General features: G+C 40.4%; 1 protein-coding gene across 1 annotated transcript in view; it reads left to right on the top strand.

Moving 5' to 3' along the window:
• fab1 (1-phosphatidylinositol 3-phosphate 5-kinase fab1) overlaps positions 1-23,515 on the top strand; it is an 809,612-nt gene that overhangs the window by 709,926 nt on the left and 76,171 nt on the right. The window contains exon 36 of the mRNA XM_090380831.1: positions 596-748. Coding sequence (XP_090236957.1) covers positions 596-748 — 153 coding nt within the window. The remainder of the gene's footprint in view (positions 1-595; positions 749-23,515) is intronic.

A 23,515-nucleotide genomic window follows, 5' to 3' on the forward strand; every position in this document is an offset into this window, starting at 1 on the left:
ATTAACATTTTTGACAACTCCAGTTATTAAATTAAATTAAAAAGAAAAATGATTTCCACTGTAGTTTAATGTCTTAATTTTACAGAGAAATTTTATCATTACATTGACCAGAAAAGAAATGGGGGGGGAGGAACCCATTTGATAAGAAATATTCAAAACTGCCACATTTTTACATGGGATAGACCTCCCATGCCAATGAATATTACAGAGTTTGATGCTGATAGGTATAAGAAATTAATGTTAAAATATAATATGACACTGCTGAGTGACATAACTACTGACATTGTTATGAAAATCTCTTAAATATCCTAGAGCTTCAAAAACTGTTCTCCAGAAATAAGTGATTTCAAGAAACTTATATAAACCTTTAATATAAAACAAAGAAAACTTCCTGTTTTTTTTTGTACAGTTTTATAAAAAAAAGTTATTCAACTCAGTAAAGTAATGTAGTATTAAATTTTCAGTCCTTAATGTTTTATTTTACTCTTATAATAAATAATATGTTATATACAGTAAACATTTTGCTTATTCTGCTTTGTCAGAGTAAACTCCCTTTGTCACTTGCTTTTCCCCCTTCTTTTCCCCTGCTCATTAGACCATAATAAGAAGCCTGGAGTGCTATCATTTTTCCGTAGTTACGACCGTAGCTCAGTCCGGCAAAGAGTATCCAATGCAACTACACAAGGTTTTGATGCCGTCCACTACTCTGCTGGCAGAAGTGAGAAAGAAAGTATGGAAGGAGAAGAAGGTGCTGCTTTATGTCTAGAATGTTACATTCACCTTCATTTTCTTTCCTGCTTATTTGTATAGTATTGATTGCATGTTGAGTAGTGTTGGTAGCTATTGATGCAGACATACACAAATCAACTTTGTAAACATTCTTTTGCTAACTTAAATAACTTGACCCTTCTTTCATAATTTTTCTTATTTATATCCTGTCATTATATATTGCAGAACAAATGTTAAGCTAAAAAATTGTGAATATACTTACTATAAGTTAAGGACCTCATGTAGGAACTGGTAACTATAATAACAATGAAACAGTTATGTTTTACTTTAATTTAACGAATTTTGTCATTAAAATCAGTGAATTTTATGCACTTTTTTCCTGCAAACTAGTATAAATGTTTCTCATGTGCATTTTTATCATACTTCATACAGATGGCCCAGCACTTTTCTCTCATTCACTTGTGTGCTGAGCTGAAGTTTCTTTATTGTGTTTATGTTCCTACTCAGGATCATTATTGTTAAGAACAAATAATGATTCTGAGTTGGAATCGGAGCTTTTCCTGTCATAAACAACTTAAACAACATCTGTGTAAGACTTTCTAAATGCGAAATTTAAGAATGGTGGCATAGCATTTTGGAGCAACTAATCTTTGGAGAATGAGCCTTGTTTTAAATGGTGTATGACATTCCTTGACCTCTTTAACATCTTCCACATTTTTCCAAAATATTATTATAAATGAGAAAGCAGCCTCAAGTTATTGACACTATCATTATCATCAGCTGATGATAATGATAAGCAGAAGCAAAATTGATTCTTACAGTGTTTCTGTATGAGCATGCCTTTCAAGCAAGGTGGGCAGAGGGAGATTACAAGGCCTGCTGGGAGGAGTTGTCACATGAGAAGCAATTATGTGAACTGTGTTAGTTTACAAAGAACACAAATAAGCACATCTATTCATGCTTAATACACTGATGCTAGGAACATAGCAAAATAAAGTTGATTAATTTGAAGTCAGTTAACCATGTTGCCACTCTTACATAAGGGATGCAGAATTTGAATGCAGTACAGAAAGAACATATATGTGTTTCTGTCTAGTAGTTCCCCAGGAGCACCCTACAGCCTGCAGGTATCATCTGAGTCATAGTATCTCTGCACTGCCAGTGATGCCACATAATGCAAGGAAGCAGACTCTTTCTACATCAGCCAGAAAAAAAATTAATAATAATAATAATTTTGAAATAAATAATAAAACAAAACAGAATATTCACAGTATTCCCGTTTCCACAAGGTAACCATCCAGTTCTGCTTTGAATTCATTCGGACTCACTGCCTCTATCACTTTGGGAGGCAACTTATTCCAGTGTTTGACAACTCACTGCCCATGGGTGAATTTCATGAGAACCAGCCTTCTGTTATTCCCTGAGATTTCATATTTGTGCCTTCTGATTCATGTTTCACCTCCAAGGGGGAACCCGTTGATTTCATCAACCTCTTCACTGCTTTATATACCTTGATCAAATCTCCCCCCCCACCAGATGTCAAGTTGTTAAACTTTGCAGTAAGCACCTTCCAAGTTGTTCTTCACTAATCTGGTTATCCTTCCTTGAACCCTCTCTCCAGTATGTCATTTTTTAGGATCTGAATGCAATACTCCAAATGCAGTCGAACTGTCATCTTGTACAGAGGGATAATGACATCCTTCTCCCTCCTAGCAAAGATCTTATAAATCATAGATCTTATCAACCCCCCTTCAAGTACTCCCCATTTCCCGAATTCTGAGGTGAAGTTTATCTTTTCCTTGGCCCATGCAGTATTCAGCTATGTTCCTACTACCCAAGATCCCTCGAAATAAGAACTCGATGTAGCACAGGTACTTTCCTGTGGTTCTGCTGGCCCTGTAGGCATGACAGGATCCAGTTCCCAGATTCTAGGTTTCAGGCTAACATCATAGGAACCTGGCATGTTTGCCCAAGTGCTGTGAGTGATCTGTGAAAATTCACAAAGGGGAATCCTGGTGGAATTGAGGGATCCATCTTCAACAAGCCACTTTGGTTCTATTGCTTTGGCTAGAAGGAAATCCTAGAATGGTTCACCCAGTAACAATCAGCTACTGAGTTTGCCTCCAAGGATCGACCATGTTAATGCCGTATCTTTATCCTCAAGAGCTAAGGAACCAGATTCAGGCTGGCAGAGGTGCAAGTAGTATGGTGCTTGGATATCCATGGCATCTCACTCCTGAGTTTTTTATCATTCTTCATGAATCCTGATAAACGGAATCCCATCACATGCTCACTGTGAGACCATATTGACACACAAACATGAATAATAATACTACTTCAGCAAAAGGCCAGAACAGAAGAAATATCAGGACCAACTGAACACTTTCTGATAATTCATTCCACCAGTGAAATTATCGTCCATAAAGAAAATGTCAAACTTATTTATTCAGAAGGGTGAGATAATTCCCTAAACCAATTAAATAGTCATATTCTAGAAATATCCTAATAGAAACTAAAAGTGATAAACACTCAAGCAACCACACTTGGGGGCATGTCAATTTCGGTTTTCCTCCACATGATAGTAAACTCATCCCAAGGTGTGATCCTAGAATGGAATCTTCTCACAGTGTCTGAATAGGATATCTATTCTGAACTATTTTTTTTTTTTTTAATGAAAACCCCAAAAATGAGAGATATTAGAACCTATAGTAAATAAATAAATAAATTTTCTGTTTATACTCCAGGATGACCAAACGGTCAGAGCAGTTCACAAGATAGACAGAGTACAAAAACTTAGTACCGTGATAGGTTGAAGGTTAAGAAGGTGGAAGGAAGATTTGTTGACATTAGACTTAAACTTCTGTAGATTGTAATTTTCAGGAAATAGGTATGAAGGAAGGGTCTTCCAGAAAATGGAAGTTGAATGAATAAATGAGGAAGAAAAAAGTTGGTTCTGTAAGTTTGAGGTTGGACAGTAAAACAACGTTGCCTCATTGCGGCATATGCTTAGACTGCTTTGGAAGAGTGAGAGAGAGAGAGAGAGAGAGTGGGAATTATAGAAGCCAATTTCAGAAGGACGGTGCCCGTGGAAGTATCTATAGAAAAGGCATGCAGCAGAAACAGAATGCCTATAAGACAGAGAGAAGAGAGAGAGAGATTTGTTAGAGGTGCGTCATTAATTAACCTAACTACCCTCTTTTGAAAGGAATCTACTAGCCTGAGAGAGGTTTGGGGACATCACCCCAGATGTGGGAACAGTATTCTGCGGTAGGACAGATTTGCAATTTGTACAGAATAACAGCTGTTTGACAAAAAAGTAAAAAAGAGAAAACCCAGTTTTTTAGATGCAGAGGAAGCAATATTTGTAATTTTCTTATGCCAAGAGAGATTAAAAGTCAGGGTAATCCTGAATAGAGATATATGACCTTGCCTAGAAATTGGAGTGTCATCGAAGATAAGCAGAGCGGCAGAAGAAACCTTTTTGCAAAATATAAAATAGGACTGAGTTTTAGAAGGATTGAAATCAACTAAGTTATCTTTGTCCCACTGGAGAATTATCTGCAGATCACAATTTAAGGAATTGGATCTTGGATATTCGAAAAGTTGAAGCTGTTTGTGCAGGGCAAGGTTTCTCAAACTGGAAGGTGTAATGCAATGTGCTATCATCAGAAATATTATGGATAGGATTTCCAGTCAGTGGAAGAAGGTCATTAATACACAAGAGGAAAAGAATGGGAGAAAGAACTGAACCTTGGGGAACACCAGCATTAGTGGAGCAGTTAGAAGACAGAGAGCAATCTACCATCACCCGCAGTGAGCAGTCAGAGAGAAAACTGGATACCCAATTACAAAAAACAGTTGGCAAACCATAAGATCGAAGTTTATTTAGAAGACCTCTAGGTCAAACATGATCAAAGGCCTTTGAAATGTCAAGAGAAACTTCTTGAGTTTCACGAAACCTTTCCATTGAATTTGTCCATACATGGGTAACATAAACCAGAATATCACCAGCGGATTGACACTGATGGAATCCATACCAGTGATCCTTAATCAGACAGCAGGTTTCTAGATAGTTTGAGTTTGCGGTTAATTGATTTCTCATTACCTTAGATAGGATAGAAGTGCAATGGGATGATAATTGGATGGGAGGGATTTGTCACCATTTTTAGGAACTGGCTAGATATGAACAAATTTCCAAGCAGAAGAGAAAACACCTTTGGAATAAGAAAGAGAAAAAAGGTGACACAGAACAGGAGTAAGTTTAGAAGCACAAGTTTCGAGAACTAGTGGAGAAATGCCATGAGGATTTGGAGCTTTCTTAGCATCAAGATTCATCAAAATCCTTCTGACATCCTTTTAGCATTTTAGCATTACCATTAGTAGAGGCATTTGATGCAAGCAAGCAAGCTTATGCAGCATCAGCCAAAAAAAAAAAAAAAAAAAAAAAAAACCCACTTCCACTTCACCCCTCTGTTCGTTCAAAATACCTGTCCAGCTGAGCCTTAAATTTATGTAGGCTATCAACCTCCACTACAAGGGATGGAAGTCTGTTCCACCAACCAACCAACCAACCACCTGCTGACTAAAGGCAAATTTCCGCACGTCTATCCTACATCTGTCTTTCCTCAATTTGAATTTATGCCCTCTCAGGTGATTATTCTGAGCTAGAGGAAGAATCCCATCAGCATTGAGCATGCTCAAACCATTCAAGGCTTTATACACCTCTATCAGATCACCTCGCTGGTGCCTAGTCTCCAGACACTGTAATTTGCAAAACTTAAGCCTTTCTTCGTAAGAGCACCCCTTTGTTCCATTCACTAATCTTGTTGCCCTTCTCTGTACTCGTTCCAGCAGCTCTACATCCTTCTTGAAATGAGGCCTCCAGACCTGTATACAGTACTCTAGGTGTGGCCTGACCATTGCCTTATACAATGGAATAATCACCTCCTTATCCCTGCTGGAAAAATTCCTGTATATCATTGACAATACTCCATGAGCTACTCTTGCAGCCCGTCTGCACTGCTCAGAGAACTTCATATCTTCCAGCACAACTACCCCCAAGTCCCTTTCATTCTCTACCACTGTCAGTGTAGTGCCACAGAGTTGATACGTTGCTCTGGGGTTGCTGTTTCCCATGTGTAGTACTTTACATTTGTCAATGTTAAACTTCATTTGCCACCTCTCAGCCCATCTGCTCAACCTTTCCAGATCCTGTTGCAGCAGCATAGTGTCAGTAGTGTCCTTGACAACCCTGCCAACCTTTGTATCATCTGCAAACGTGGACATTATGCTTGATATACCATCATCAATATCATTTATAAATACAGAAAACAATAATGGACCCAACACTGAGCCCTGAGGGACTCCACTAATAACATTAGTCCACGATGAGCAGTGTCCATTGATTACCACTCTCTGTCTTCTCCCCCTCAACCACCCCTTTATCCATAGCAGCAATTTGCCTCCAATGTCACACTGCTCCAGTTTGTGTAGCAGTCTTCCATGTGCAACAGTATCAAAAGCCTTTCTAAGATCCAAGTATATAATATCAAAGCTATTCCCTGCATCCAGTTCTTTTGTGACTGCATCATAATATCCAATCAAATTGGTCAGGCAAGACTTCCCCTTAACAAAACCATGCTGTGTCCGAGCTATAACTGAAGTCTTGTCTAAATGATCCTGCATTGCTTCTTTAACCAGTGCCTCCATTAATTTTCCTGGAACAGAAGTTAAGCTCACAGGTCTATAATTACTTGTGTCAGCCTTTGATCCTCCTTTGTGAATTGGGGTCACATTTGCACATTTCCAGTCTATGGGTACCTCCCCTGAGTCCAAGGAAGCTCTCATAATTATGGCTAAGGGTTTGCTTACTTCCTTTGCTGCCTCCTTTAATATAACTGGATAGATCCCATCCACCCCGGGTGCCTTTCTTGTGTTTATCTTCAACAGTTTCTCCTCCACTTTACTCCCAGTTATTTCAAGATTCTGTAGCTTACTGCTAGAGTTGAATACACCTCTGGCATTCCTCTCACTGAATAACTCCTCATGTGTGAATGTCGATGCAGAATATTCATTTAGTTTGTTAGCTACCTGAGCAGGGTCATCAACAGTTGACCCATCAATATCAAGTGGACCAATCTGATTCATCCCCTTCCTTCTAGAGTTTACATAAGTAAAGAACTTTTTGCTGTTTTTCTTTGCATCCCTTGCCAAGGATTTCTCGTAATCTGCCTTCGCCTGCCTTTTGGCTGAAGACCACAGTTATTGTTATTGTTATTTGGTTTTTAGGAGCATTAGCAACTAAGGCCATATTGCTCCGGGAATATGCGGTGGTCATTCCATGACCTTTCCGCATCCTCCGTATTTGGTGGTGACGGGCTCGAACCCCGGTCTAATCAAGAAGCGTGTGCTACGCACTGCTGCTCCTTCCCACCTGGCTACGGAGGCGCCTGAAGACCACAGGAGGCATTGAATGGAGCATACTGGGAATTGTAGAACATGGTTTACCAATATCATCAATACACAAGTTGGAAGAAAAATAGAATGCCAGTATGTCAGATTTATCCTTGGCTGAAGTGGCTATAGAACCATCTTGTTTTGACAGAGGTGGAAACAGAGATGAGCAGAAGTTGCAGCCAATTGCTTTGGCAAGAGACCAGAATCCTTGGCTACCATTTGGACAAGAACAACTTTTCTACATTTAGCCTGTTCGAAATCTAGTTTGGACTGATTAATAACTGCTTTACAATTGTTGTGAGCTTTGGTGTAGGCAGAAAATGAACTGGAGATTTGTAAACATATGCACCTTTCTTCTCTTGAACAGCCTTAACACATTTATTTGAAAACCAAGGTTGAGATAAAGGACAAGATTTTAAGGTGAAGTGTGGAATAAAGGATTTTATTCTTGGCTGAAGTGGCAATAGAACCATTTGGTTTTGACACAGGTGGGAACAGAGATGGGCAGAAGTTAGTCTGTTCGAAATCTAGTTTGGATTGATTAATAAATGCTTTACAATTGTTGTTAGCTTTGGTATAGGCAGAAAATGAACTGGAGATTTGGAAACAAGCCAATTTCAAATCTTCTAATGTCAACGTTTGCTTAGGCAAACGTTAACATCAGAAGATTTGAAACAGTAATCCAACCATGGAAAAATAAAAAAAATAAAAAGAAGAAATCTTCCAGATCATCCCATTTTGCATTCTTGTAATGCCAAACAACACAAAGTTGATAATAACCATGAAAGAAAGGCTCCATTGGAGAAGAGATCATCACTATACTCACCTCAACTGTGTATTTAGAAGGGTTGTTTTTGAGGAAATGATCAAGTGTGTTGGCTGCATGGTTACTATTGTCTGGTATTCTGGTAGGTAAATGAACAATCTGTTCAAGGTCATTGGTAATTGCAAAAACCTCAGCATCTCGACCAGCTGGGTCCGTGACTAGAAAATGGAAGCCAGCTGGAATTGTGAACATTTAAATCAAGGAAAATTACCTCACTATTCAGAAAGTTGGATTGGATAAAGTCAAGTTTCAAAGAGAGAAAGTCAAAGAGCTCCAAGTCATTAGTGGAGTTCGAAGGTCGATAGAAGCATCAAATGAATTTGACAGAATGTGGTATAGAGATTTTAAGCCAGAGAACATTGAAAAGAGGAGATCCCAAATTACTAAATCTCTGACAGGGAATAACAGAATGGACATATGCCAAGTACCACCTTTGAAGTGAAAGGAATCAGACAACTGAGATAAGCAGTAATTAAATCAACTGATAACTGGGATTCTGTCAAAAAAGTACATGGTGTTTGGCAGACTAAGTGGAAATGGACATCATTGAAATTAGAGCTGAGGCCACGTATATTTGTGAAATGAACATGTTTGGGAGCTTTAGATCTTTTTGCAGATAAGTTTTTTCTATTAGTTTGGCAGTTGATGGTGTATTCAGAAGAAAGAATAGGAGGCAAAGACATGCTGTATGAAGTAATGAAATTTTTGGATATGGCATACACATGGTGAGAATATATCCAGCTCCTTGACAATGCCTACCTCATACACACTACTAAAACTCTCTCCAGTCACTATCTGGTAGAGTAGGGAGCAGCAAGATTATACACTGGCTGATCTGGAAGCTTCCTACAGAGTTACAGTAGGTTTGATCTGGTGGACTATCTAGCAGCCGGTCTGTGAACACCATTTTAGAGCTGTACCCTCAAAATGTAAGGAAGATTGGGTCTCTCCATGATGTCCATCATAACCTCAAAAGGCATCAATCTTTTTGCACAATGGGAGAGATGGAGGGTTCCACCATGTCAAGTCCCCAGTAAGCAAAGGTGTTGCTTGGTAACACAGAGGGGCAGCATTCCTCTATTGTGCTAGGTGCTAATAGTCCCACCATCATGAAGGTGCAAGCACAGGATTTGGCTGTCACAGACAGAACCAAACTTTGCTGAAATTAGCTCCACTTGACTGAAATGTCACTCGAATATCAGTTCCATCACAGAACTAAAATTACAAGGAAATGCAAAACGAATATTCATATGCAGAGATGGGAACTTAGTTCCAACTAGAAACCTCATCCTTACTTTCAAAACACCATCTCTAAATCCACTTAGAGCTTGGTATTTACACTGTTCAATGAACCAAGTCCACTGAGGTGCTTTAAGTGAAATATGGAAACTCACAAATGGCCTGTCATGGTTCTTTTGCATGCTTTCAATGTAGTGTAAAGGACCACAGATTTCAGTATATTTGGCTACAAAAACCATATATATTAACATCTATGAGAACCCTGCATAATCGCTTTCAAGTACTTCCTTAATTTTGCTGGCATGCAAAATTAAAAAAGTAACTGAAAAAGAGATACAAAGATTAAAAGCAAAATCAACATTAGAATTAGTAGTGGCATATGATGCAAAAAAGCAAGCTTATACAGCATCAGCAAAAAAAAAAAAAAAAAAGAAATCCCATTTCTCCTATCCATTTGCTCCAAGGATTTGTCCAGTTCTTCCTTGAATTTATTTAAATTCTCAACTTCCACAACAACAGATTGAAGTTTGTTCCAGCAATCAGCCACCAGCTGGCTAAAGGCAAATTTCTGCACATCTGTTCTGCAACTGTCGTTCCTCAATTTGAATTTATGGCCCCTCAAGCACATAACTATTCAAAAGTGATTCTTGCACTGCTTCTATTAGAATGAGCAACAGCCTGGAAAGCAAGGTAATGGAGATTTCCAGGGGAGTCATAGTGTAACAAGTAAATACATGCGCTGTGTAAGGGTAACTAAGAGTAGGAACGGGTGCATATATACTTGTATGTACAGCAATGCTACGAGTATAGTTAATAAATTTGATGAGCTTGAAATGCTAGTCAAGACATCAAAGGCAGATATTGTTGGGATATCAGAGACGTGGTGTCACACAGACATAAGCAGTGCACAATTGGAATTTGGGGAGTACAATGTGTACAGGAAGGATAGACAGGACAGGAAGGGAGGAGGGGTTATGCTGTTAGTTAAGAAATACATAAAATCTAAAGAAGTGCATCCAATTGATGTTGGTGGACAATGCAGTGTTGAGTCTGTTTGGTGTGAAATAAGCATAAAATGAGAAATGAGGGAAAGGAAAAATGAGAGTAGGTGTGTGTTATAGGCCTAATGAATCTGATGATATAATGTGCAATTGTGCAGAGAAATAGAGTGGGCCAATAAATCAGAATGTCTTATAATGGGGGGTTTAAAGGAACCACTGGGTGACAGTGATCACAATGTACTGATATGGGAATTACTTAAAGATGTAACTACCATCAAGGCTAAAGGGAAGGGCGTTTGCTTTCGTAAAGGTGACTACAGAGGTCTCAGACGGTTTGTAAATTCTGTACAGTGGGATCAACTTATGATGTTACCAATGTTGAATTCTAAATGGAGTAACAAGGAGTAACAAATGCCTTCAGAGACTTAATTTTGGAGGCTACTAGGCTTTTCATTCCAACTAAGAAATACTGTTCAAGGTTCAGGCCTAAATGGATGTCAGATGAATTAATTGAGACTCATGGCAGAGAAGAAGAATGTATGGGATGCATATAAAGTATCAGGTGACACAGAAGCCTATGGCAGGTATAAACTAGTCTGTAATCAAGTCACAAAGGAAGTTAGGCGGGCAAAGGCAGATTACGAGGAATATTTAACAAAGGATTCAAAGAAAAACAGCAAAGAGTTTTTTACTTATGTAAACTCTAGAAGGCAAGGGATGAATCAAATTGGACCACTTAACATAGATGCCTTGACTACTGATGATATGCTCAGGTAGCTGATAAACTGAATGAGTATTTTGCATCTACATTCACATATGAGGAATTATTCAATGAGGGGAGTGTCAGAAGTTTATCAAACTCTAACACGGAGCTAAGTGAATTTGTAATAACTGAGAGAAAAGTGGAGGAGAAATTGTTGAAATTAAACATAAGGAAGGCACCTTAGGTGGATCTATCCAGTTATATTAAAGGAGGCAGCAAAGGAAGTAAGCAAACCCTTAGCCATAATTATGAGAGCTTACTTGGACTCAGGGGAGGTCCCCATGGACTGGAGGTATGCAAATGTATCACCATTTGCACACCTCACAAAGGGGATTCAAAAGGTGACACAAGTAACTATAGACCTGTTAGTTTAACTTGTATTCCGGGGAAAGTAATGGAATTACTGGTTAAAGAAGCATTGCAGGATCATCTAGACAAGACTGCAGTAATAGTTAAGACACAGCATGGGTTTGTTAAAAGGAGGTCTTGTCTGACCAATTTGATTGGATACTATGATGTGGTCACAAAGGAACTGAATGCCAAAAATAATTTTGATATCATATACTTGGATTTCAGGAAAGCTTTTGATACTGTTGCATACAGAAGACTGCTGTACAAATTGGAGAGGTATGGCATCAAGGGTAAGCTGCTACAATGGATAAAGGGATGATTGAGTGGGAGACGACAGAGAGTGGTAATCAATGGACACTGCTCTTCGTGGACAAATGTTATTAGTGGAGTTCCCCAGGGTTCACTGTTGGGCCCATCATTGTTTTCAATATTTATCAATGATATTGATTAAGGTATATCAGGTTTAATGTCCAAGTTTGCAGATGATACAAAGGTTGGCAAGGTTGTTAACGACAGTAAAGACAGTATGCTACTCAAACTGGATCTAGATAAGTTTGGAAAATGGGCTGAGAAGTGGCAACTGAAGTTTAACATTGACAATTGGAGAGTACTGCATATGGGTAGCAATAATCGAAGAGAAACTTACCTGTGTGGTACTACACTCAGGAAAGTGGAAAGTGAAAAAGACCTGGGGGTAATTGTGCAGTCAAATATGAAGTTCATTGAGCAGTGCAGACAGGCTGCCAAGGCAGGTCATGGAGTCTTGTCAATGATGTATAGGAATTTTGCTAGCAGAGAGGTGATTATCCCATTATACAAGGCAATGGTCAGGCCACACCTAAAGTACTGTGTACAGGTTTGGAGACCTCATTTTAGAAAGGATGTAGAGTTGCTAGAATGAGTACAAAGAAGGGCAGCAAGGTTGGTGAAGGGAACAAAGAGGTGCTCTTACCAAAAAAGGCTCAAGTTCTGCAGATTTCAGGGACATTTAGATATGGCTTTCTGAATTTTAAAAAACAGATATGGCTTTCTGAATTTTAAAAAACAAAACTATGTTTCACAACATGGTTTTGTTAAGGGAAAATAATGTTTAACTAACTTAGTAAGCTATTTTGACATAGTTATTCATGAGCTGGATGTAGTGAACAATTTCGGCATAGTTTATTTGGATTTTAGCAAGGCATTTGACTCGGTCCCTCATTTGTATAAGCTGGAACATGTTGGGATTACTATAAAAATTCTAAGATGGATTACCGGGTTGCTGCAGGGCAGACGATTTGTGATTAATGGATATTCTTCAGATTGGTGTAAAGTCAGAAGTGAGGTCCCTCAAAGATCGGTTCTTGGACCACTGTTGTTTCTGATTTTCATAAACAACATTGATGATGGGATTGAAGGCTTGATGTCAAAATTTGCAGACAACGTAAAGATTGGTAGAGTACTTAGTGATCAGTACCAAGTAGCGCTCCTTCAGGATGACTTGAACAAGCGGCGAGAATGGTTAGAAAAGTGGCAGCTATGTTTAATGCTGGTCTTACACTTGGGGAATAGCAACCCCAAAATAAATTATACACTTGGTGGGGTTCAATTAAAAACAGAGGAAGAAAGGGATCTGGACAATATGGGCAGATATGAAGTTTTCTGAACGATGTAAACAGGCGGCCAGAAAAGCCCATGGTGTTCTATCGATAATTTATCAAACATTATCCTGTAGAGATAGGTTTGTCATAATCCCACTGTATAAGGCAATTGTAAGATCACATTTGGAATACTGTGTTCAAGTATGGAGACCTCATCTGAAAAGACATTGAGCTTCTTGAAAGGGTCTAAAGATAGGCAGCTGACATAGTGAGATCGGCAAAAGGGCAACCATACGAAGAAAGACTGTATATGCGGGCTGAGACCCACGTATATGGAGTCTTAAAACCATGTACAAACAGGAGCCATGAAAATTCCTGATAACTCACTCTTTGTTAACTCAACTAGTGGGAATATGTTTCCCTTTTGTCATACAGAGATTACAGAATGCAGCAGAATTATCAAAAAAAAAAAAAAAGTCAAAAGGCTCCAGTCAGGTGATCTATGACTAATCCCAAACATTCAAAATACTTACTAAACTTACATTATTAAGTGGAATCCCAGTTCAAGAGTCTCCACATGCCAAACAACTCCTCTAAGGGAGATATAAGTGAATGGGACTTGTTAAACTGTTCAGAAGAGGAAATAGTCGAAGAGTTACAAAGATCAGAAAGTGATACAAGCAAAATGAATAATGATCCAAAAAGATGGTAACTTTTTGGATCCATCATGCAACATCATTTTTGACTTTTAATTCACCCAATTGCTGACGTCAGTTAAGCAGGGTACTTAAATTGCCATGTCTCTAACATCCCTAACTTTTAACAGTGTTACAAATGTCAGAAGTCTGGACACTCCCAGAGTTTTCCAGGGTGATACACTTGCGCAACCTGCAGATCTAAAAATCACAGACAAACTGAATGTAGTGCCACATCTCTACATATCCTAATTGCAAAGGTGAGCATCCTTCTTTCTCAAAAGTATGTAATCTTTGGAAACTAGAGAAAAAAATTCAAAAATATAAGATCAAGAATAAAGTAATCTACCAAGAAATGAGAAAGCAATTAAAATTAATTATGCCAGTGCATACATATGCATCTGCCACTTGGAATTATCAGACAGTAGTAACACAAGCAGATATGTTGGTTTCACCTGTATCGGTTGCAGAACGGGAAAAATCTTTGTTTTTGAACCATCCACCATCTTCCAGGCACATCTAACAGACCAGAAAACAATCACAGTTTCACCAAAAATCGTTTCACATGATCAAATAGCAAAGAAACCACAAAGGCTAGATGCTGTTCAGTTAATACAAGCAAATCAGATCAGTATGGATACTAACAATACAATCGACCAAAGTGAAACAGCACTTGATCTCCATGTAGAAGGTGATATAGAGATGGGATGCTCCTTTTCTTCAAACATAGGAGAAAGTCAGTACAGTCAGTCCTCGTATAGCACGATAGTTGTGTTCCTAGAAACCCTCGTGTAATATAAACAACAGGCCCTATGGGAAAAATAGGGTTAGGTGCCGACCACCCAAGATTGAACACACATTTTTAACCTAAACATTACCAAACACAATAAATAATCGTAATAAAATACTTAAGTATTTTATTACGACTATTACGTAATAAAATATTGCTAATGCTTTTGCTTCTATTGTAAGCAAACTTGTTTTTTGTTTGTTTTCTATCCAAACAGATGACAGCCGAACCATCTCTTCCAATTCTTTATGTCTTAATCTAATGGATTTTAATTACACTTTGAGTTGTTCCTGCTATGAAAGTTTTTATTTTCTCTGCATTCTTTGTAATTCTCGGCGTTGCCTCATTTAGGCCTGTAGCATGTGCAATATCACATGGTCTTTCGTTTCGCTCAAAGCGTTTCACAATTTCATATTTTTTCTCAATCAACAGAGGCGGACTGGCCATAAGCCTTACCGGGGAAACCCCGGTGGACCGGAGGCCGGTGTGATTTTGGCCATAAACCATAGTATGAGGCCACTATAAATTTTCCCGGGTAAGAATTTTTGACCCAGTCCACCTCTGTTTATCGATATTGCTTTTCTTTTTCTCTCTGAATCTGCAGTGTCTTCACCAGGACGCTTCCTTTTCACACCTTTAAATATTTTACTCATTTTTAGGGAATAAAGCACAATTACAAAACGAGGAGGCACACTTGATACACATAAACAAAGCTGTAGCAACTGAATAAACAACGCCGTAAAGGCAGAGATACACTATTAACACCTCACATTTTACTAAAGCACATTTGTAGGAGTTACTACTATAAAACAATAAAAACAATTTTCAGTTGCGTTCCTGCTAGTGGAATCTGTTATAAACTGGTAGTAAACTCGATCTAATTGCATTTTCAATTATACCGATAGCTGGAATTGTGTTGGTTTTTAAGTTATTATAGTGAAATGTGTTTCCCCTTCACTTTTATAAAAAACAAATACATTTTCAGAATCTTCTCTTCATTCCTATTGTGTTGCGTTCGGTTGGGGTGATTCTGCGTTCAACTGCCATTTCTTGTAAACACAAAGGCGAATCATGCATAAGCGAATTCGGTTCGTGTTATATAAGATATCGTTCCTCTATTTATAAATCGTGTATGATCGAATTTGTGTAGTATAAACACATGTTATACAAGGACTGACTGTATTCTGGATGCCATGTTTTTTCCCCCAAACAATTAGGAAAAAAAAAAAAGTAAAAGCAAACAGCTCATAAAAAAAAAACAGATTCATCTTGCTTAGCAAAAACAAATAATGGAGCGCATCCTTCAATGGCAGTGCTGAGGTTTATGGAGCAATATTGATGATCTCTATGATTTAATCTCCTGATATGCCCAGTAGCCATCTTCTTGCAAGAGACTAATTTAACTCCACACATTACTCCAAAGATTTAAAATAAACATTGTATCAAAAAGACAGAAATTTAACTTCCTCTGCCACAAAGGTGTGGCAGTTCTAATAGACTCAAGAATACCATCCAGAGATATCTCTCTTCAAACCTGAATTGAAGCAGCTATGCACTACCTAAGACCTAGAAGAACTTGTAGCACAAACACCTGCTCCTTTCTGTTTATTGGGCAATTTCAATGGGCTCTGCCCATATGACAGAAGAGGGCAGATCATAGAAAATTTATTGGATCAGCAAAACCTAACATTACTTATATACCTTTCTAAGTGCTCCCCCACTCTTCTCCCAATCATAAAGTGTACAGCACTAAATGATCCTTTTGGCAATGACAATTTTCCTATCATCTGCAAATTACGAACATCAAGATCAGTACAGAGAAAATCAAACAACATAGAAATCTCCAAAGCAGATTGGGAAAAATTTTATGTAAGCATCTCTCTTAACAATTACATTATACAGAATAAACCCATTGAAAAGGGTTAAAAGGTTCACAGGTGACACAGTCACATCCTTTTCACAGCTGTTTACAGTTTAAATGATGTCGGGCTGAAGGTCATCAAAGCCTTTCCACAAAACCATCTCCCAATTGCTACCAATTCAGAGAAGCCTTCCAGAACTTCTTCTTGAATATCCACCTCTGGCTGCTACACATGAATTCATTCTGGAAACATTATCTTCTAACAAGCCTTGAGGTTGTCGCAGACATTCTCTCAGATATGCCAGACAAGCTGTACTTGCTACCTGGGAGTCTAAAATGCTGATGGAACTGATATTCAGGTGACACTCAAGTCAAGTGGACCCAATTTCGGCGAAGTCCGGACAGTCTGTGACAGCGATTGTGGGACTGTAGTAATCTTGGGTATAACTCCCCCATGCACAAGCACACTGTGGATGACCACCCAGGTGTGAACCAACGTAAGCAGGGGTCAAGGTGTGGCGCCCACACCACATGGAGGAATGCCACCCCTCTGTGTTACCCGCCAGTACTAGGTGGTAGATGACTCTCATCAACTGGTGAAATACTACCACTTTGCTTATTGGAGGCTTGAAGTGGTGGAACCCATGTTTAGTCCCCAGAGATAAATTCCGGTCAACTCTTCCCCATCTCTTCCATCAATCAGTATGACTGATGTCTTATGAGGTTATGATGGATATCATGGCGAGATCCAAACTTCCTTACGTTTCAAGGGTACAGCTCTAAAACACTGTTCACAGGTTGGCTGCTAGTTAGTTCACCAAACAGAACCTATTGATAATTCTCTAGAAGGGTTCGGGATCAGTGTATTATCTTGCTACCTCTACTCTGTCCCTCGACGTGGGCACCTGTACGTGGTGAGGGGACCTCCCAGTGACGCTGCTGGACTTCCAGACTAGCATCACTGGGATCCAACGCCCACAGCCTAGGTTCCGGGCTTACATCAATGGAATCCGGCGTGTTTGCCGTGCGCTGCGACCCGTGGAAATTCGGAAAGGGGGATCCTGGTGGTTGAGGGGCCCAGCTTCAATACACCACTTTGGCCCCTGCTTCGACAAGACGGGTGGTCCTGGAAGGCCCGGCTAGGATCAATTGGCTAGTAGGCTCGCCTGCGAGGGTCAACCGTGTCAATGCCACGCCCCTACCCACATGGTCCGAGGGACAGGATTCAGGCTGGCGGCGGTGCGGGTATAGTGTCTGGGTAGCCCTGGCATCCCACTCCCGAGCGCATTTATTGCATGCCGGGTAGTGGGCGTCCCTTTGGGCTCCGTGGTGGGTGGGGAGCCCGGGCACTGAAAAATTTAAAAAACTTCATGAATCCTGATAAACATATTCCTTCAGGGGCCCCAACCCGGTCCCTATCTGAAAATAATGACGGAGAGGCAGATAGCATTATTGCTACAAAGAGACAGCGAACCGAACTACCATCAGGGCCTGTCCCAAGGTTCTTAATAATGCATTCCTCCAACGAAACACCGATTGGTAAAATGTCGCCCTTTTTTATACAAAAAGGGTTGGATGGGTTAGCAGGTACACCCAAGTCAGTTAAGAGGCTCCATTCTGGGGACCTCTTGATTGAAACAAAAAATGACAGGCAGTCTGAACATCTACTCCGAGTAACATCAATCGGAGGTATACCCATAACAGTGACACCACACAGAACACTAAATTCATCGAGAGGTGTCATTTCGGAGTGGGACCTTCTCGACGTTACCGAGGAGGAAATCTGCTCCGAATTAAAACCACAGGGAGTTACTGCCGTCAAGAGAATCACTGCGCGAAGGGATGGAAAAATAGTTAAAACCAGGAGTGTTATCCTGACTTTTAACTCTCCCAAACCTCCTGATGAGATTAAAGCTGGATACATCAACTGTCCGGTACGTCCATACATTCCGAACCCTTTACGGTGTTTTAAATGTCAGAAGTATGGACATTCTCAAATGGCCTGCCGTGGAGTCCTTGCATGCGCCCGGTGCGGTGCAAAGGACCACGAAACAACAGCATGTTCAGCCACTAAACCAACCTGCATTAACTGTGAGGGAGAACATCCGGCCTATTCAAGGGCATGCCAGAGGTGAAAAGAAGAAAAAGAAATTCAACGGCTGAAGGCAGAGCTAAACATATCGTACCAGGAGGCAAGAAAAGCAGTGAAACCTCTTAACATCAAAAAACCTACCTACGCCCAGAAGGTAGCAGGGAGGTGTTCGATTGGGACTCAGACGGACATGTCCGTCCCTCCAAAAGAATCATTTACTCCCATTGCACGTTATCTTTTAAGCTCCCAAAAACCTGCACAGAAGGACCAATCAGCTGCCACTCCTATATCGATACCTCCTAATGCTCCACAAGTAACAAAAGCAAAAGAAAAGAATAAGAAAGGGGAAGTAACACCTAGTACCCAGGAAAACATGGATGTCGAGCAGAAGGAGGTACATGATGAGTCAGTTTTGGAACTCTTTGCTGAGGAAGAAATGGACACAGGACAGCGTCCATACTTCCCCAGGAAAGATAAATCCAAGACTGACAAAATTAACCCTCAGCACCTCGGAGGCCCCTGATGGACCCACCAAGTCCAAATAATGGCTAAATTCCTACAGTGGAATTGTCGTGGATTCCGGCAAATTACTGACAACATCAAGGCACTCCTGCAAAAGCACAAACCAGTTTGCTTTTGCATACAGGAGACTTATTTAAAGGCAAATGATGACCCCACCATGCATAACATTACCATCATTCGTAAGGATAGAATTGTGGATGGTTTTGCCCACGGAGGAGTCGCAATCCTCTTCGGCAACCAGATCCCATTTCAGCCTTTGCAGCTTACAACTAGCATTGAAGCTGTAGCAATTCGCCTTACAGTGGGGTTCTTATTAACTGTCTGCTCTGTTTATTTGCCACCTGGGATTGACATCCCCCAGAAAGACCTTGATGATCTTATCATGCAATTGCCTTCCCCTTGTTTAATTCTTGGGGATTTCAATGGACATAACACTCTGTGGGGTAGTGCTGACATCAATGGAAGGGGACGAGTCATAGAGCATATGCTCACTGACAATGATCTCTCCCTCCTAAATGTGGGAACAAACACCTTCTTCCACATGCCTACCCGTACATTCTCTGCCATTGATCTTTCTATCTGCTCCCCTTCTCTCCTTCCTTCACTTACTTGGGAGGTAGAAGAAAATCCATATGGAAGCGATCACTTCCCCGTGATAACAACCCTAACTAATTGTAGACCCTGTCTGCCATTTAGTTTACCGCGGTGGAAGATCGATCAGGCTGACTGGAATGCCTTTCAATATCTGGCAAACTTTGACATCATTACAGTCAGTCAGGAGCCAATCAATGAAGCAGTCATGTATGTCACAGAAACGATTGTCCAAGCAGCTGCAATTGCAATCCCAAAATCATCCAGCTGGTTCCCACTATTCCCCAAACCTTGGTGGAATTCAGAATGCACGGCAGCAAAAAAAGCACAAAACAAAGCATGGGGGATATTCCGCCGATATCCCACCACTGAAAATTTAATATCATTCAAACGTGCAAAAGCACGTTATGTACGACGTCAGAGCCAAAGGAAATCTTGGATTCGTTTTACATCTTCCATAACTCAGGCTGCTAGCTCAAAAGTAGTCTGGGACAAGATCCGGAAAATGAAGGGAAAATATCCACCATGCCCTTCAGTGATCCTCGAGCATAACGGATGTCCAATTGCAGATCGAACTGCAGTTGCAAATATTTTAGGGGAAACATTTGCAAAAATCTCTGCAACAACATCTTTTCCCGCAGAGTTTTTGGCCCTGAAAAAGAAAATTGAGAAAAACCCACCGAACTTCTATTCAAAAGGGCTTGAATCATATAACAAGCCCTTTTTACAGGAAGAGTTAAATGCAGCACTCGCTCTCACGCATGCAAGTGCTGTGGGGCCCGATGACATCCACTACGAAATGCTAAAACACCTCTCACCACAATCTAAGGATCACCTGTTAATTCTGTTTAACAGAATCTTTATTCAGAAACAATTTCCGGATTCCTGGCAAAGGGCTATCGTCCTTTCTTTCCCAAAACCAGGAAAAGACCCTAGCAATCCAAGTAACTATCGTCCTATTGCTCTGACAAGCTGTTTGTGCAAAGTCCTGGAAAGAATAGTTAATGCACGCCTCGTATGGTATTTAGAAACAAATGGTCTGCTTTCCAGGACACAGTGCGGCTTCCGAAGAAATCGATCCACTCTGGATCGTTTAATCCGATTGGAAACGTCCATTCGTGATGCTTTTATTAAATCCGAGCATTTGGTAGCAGTTTTCTTTGATATTGAAAAAGCGTACAACACAGCCTGGCGATTTGGGATTTTAAAAGACCTCTATAACTTTGGTCTTAGAGGTAACCTTCCTCTTTTTATTAAAAACTTTCTTTCAAATCGCCAGTTTCAAGTCCGTTTAGGATCCACCCTCTCTCGAGTTTTCTCTCAGGAAGAGGGAGTCCCACAAGGATCCGTTCTAAGTGTCACGCTTTTCGCAATCAAAATAAACTCTATCGCAGAACAACTTCCACCCACTGTAAACAATGCCCTCTATGTTGATGACTTTGCTATATTTTGTCACTCATGCAATATGAGGGTCATTGAAAGGCAACTGCAGAAAACCATTGACCATCTTACAGCTTGGTCTTTGGCTAATGGGTTCAGATTTTCATCACAGAAGACTGTTTGTGTACACATCTGTCGCAAACGTAATCTTCATCCTGACCCAGAATTAAGGCTTGGGCAAAATAACATCCCAGTTGTAGCAGAATTCAAATTCCTTGGACTTATTTTCGATAAAAAGCTGACATTTCTACAACATATTCGTCAGCTGAGGACAAGATGTGTCAAAGGGCTTAACATCCTTCGTGCCCTTTCGTCAACCTCATGGGGCGCAGATCGTACTACCCTTCTTCGTCTCTACCGGGCACTTGTCCGTTCCAAACTCGACTATGGGTCTCAGGTTTACGGTTCTGCTAGAGATAGTGCACTTCGGTGGTTAGATCCAATCCACCATCAAGCCATCCGGACAGCCACTGGATCATTTCGCACATCTCCTGTCCAAAGCCTTTACGTTGAAGCAAATGAATCATCTCTGTCTCTTCGACGTAAGCAGTTGTCCTTACAGTACGCCTTCAAATTAAAATCCCTGCCCGATCATCCCACGTGGCCATCCGTTTTTGAGCCGCGCTGGGAAAACCTCTACAACTCCCGTCGGACTGCCAACAAACCTTTTGGTATTCGCATTCAAGGGCTGCTGAATGAGCTGAACTTGACGGTAGACAATGTTGCCCAATCACCATGGCAATTCTTTCCACCCTGGCATGCTTATTTTCCACCTTGTGACTTCTCCCTTAAGATCTGGGAGAAGGCTACTACACTGCCATCTGTCTACCAGCAACTCTTTGCATCACATAGACAGCAGTATTCTGACTTTCTGCCAGTCTATACAGACGGCTCAAAGTTAGAATGCTATGTGGGATATGCTGTCGTGTTCCCTAACAAAACTTTATCCAATAAGATCCCACAAGAAACTAGCATTTATACTGCAGAGTTGCATGGAATAGAAACAGCCCTATATCACATTAAAAATAGCAACTACCAAAGGTATATGATTTATTGTGATTCCTTGAGCGTGTTACAGGCTCTAGTGTCGGTGAGGTTTAATCCTCATCCGATCCTGTCCAGGATCCGGCAGATTCTTCTTCCTCTCGTGGAATTAGAATTTGATATTCGCTTTTGCTGGATCCCAAGCCACGTTGGGGCGCCTCCGTAGCCAGGTGGGAAGGAGCAGCACACACTTCTTGATTGGACCTGGGTTCGAGCCCATCACCACCAAACACGGAGGATGCGGAAAGGTCAAGGAATAACCACCGCATATCCCGGAGCAATATGGCCTTAGTTGCTAATGCTCCTAAAACCAAATAACAAACAAGCCACGTTGGGATCCGGGGAAATGAATTAGCTGATACTGCTGCAAAATCAGCCGTTTCCCTGGATAACCATTGCCTGTCAGTCCCCTATACAGACTACAGGCAAATAATACGCTCTAAATTGTATTCCCAATGGCAAGATTCTTGGCACGGACAGGTCACAAATAAACTACATCACATAAAGCCTGTGATTTCGCAATGGCAGTCCAGTCTACGCAGGGTTCGAAGAGAGGAAGTTGTTCTTGCTCGGCTCCGCATAGGTCATAGTCATCTAACACATTCCTATTTACTAAGGGGGATGACCCACCTATGTGCGAGATATGTAACATTATTTTAACGGTCCATCACCTTCTCATAGAATGTCCTGTTTTTATAGAAGCACGACGCTTGTGTTTTACCGCTTTTAATAATCTGACTGAACCATTTACACTCAGTCAGATTTTAGGTGACAGAGACAACATGTCTGATGTTTTTAACTTTTTACACTCTATTAATTTTTATACAAAGGTCTAAGTTTTATATTTTTACTTTTATTTCTATCTTTGTTAGATAACAGTATTTGTTAGACGTGGTAGGCTAGGCTAACAAATTGTTTACTAGCTTTTAAACTTTGACTTGGCGCATTATGACCCTAGCTGCCAATGCGCCATTAAAAACTAAATCAATCAATCAACAAACCTCTACTCTGCCAGATAGTGACTGGAGGGAGTCTGAGTAGTGTGTTTGTGCGGGGGGGGGGGGGGGGGGCATTGTCGAGGCCACATTGTGTCAAGGGTCTGGATATATTCTTACCATGTGTATGCCATATCCAAAAATTTCATTACTTCATACAGCATGTTCTCCACCCCCACTTTTTCTTACTGCTAAATACACCATGAATTCTCAAACTAATAGAGCAAGCTTATCTGCGAAAAGATCTAAACCTCCCAAATACTTCTTAGTTCATTTTACAAATATACGTGGTCTCATTTCTAATCTCAACGATGTCCATTTCCACTTGCAGTTTGCCAAACCCCATGTACTTTTTCTGACAGAATCTTAGTTATCGGTTGATTCAACCACTCATCTCAGTTGCCCAAATTATTCGCTTTATGATTCCTTTTGCCTCGAAGGTGGTACTTGTGCATATGTCCATTCCAATATTCTCTGTCAGAGACTTGGTAATTTGGAATCTCCTCTTTTCAATCTTCTCTGGCTTAAAATCTCTCTCTA

Source organism: Mastigoproctus giganteus, chromosome 9 (genome assembly GCF_048544385.1).
Source record: "Mastigoproctus giganteus isolate SK-2022 chromosome 9, ASM4854438v1, whole genome shotgun sequence".
Taxonomy (NCBI): Eukaryota; Metazoa; Arthropoda; class Arachnida; order Uropygi; family Thelyphonidae; genus Mastigoproctus; species Mastigoproctus giganteus.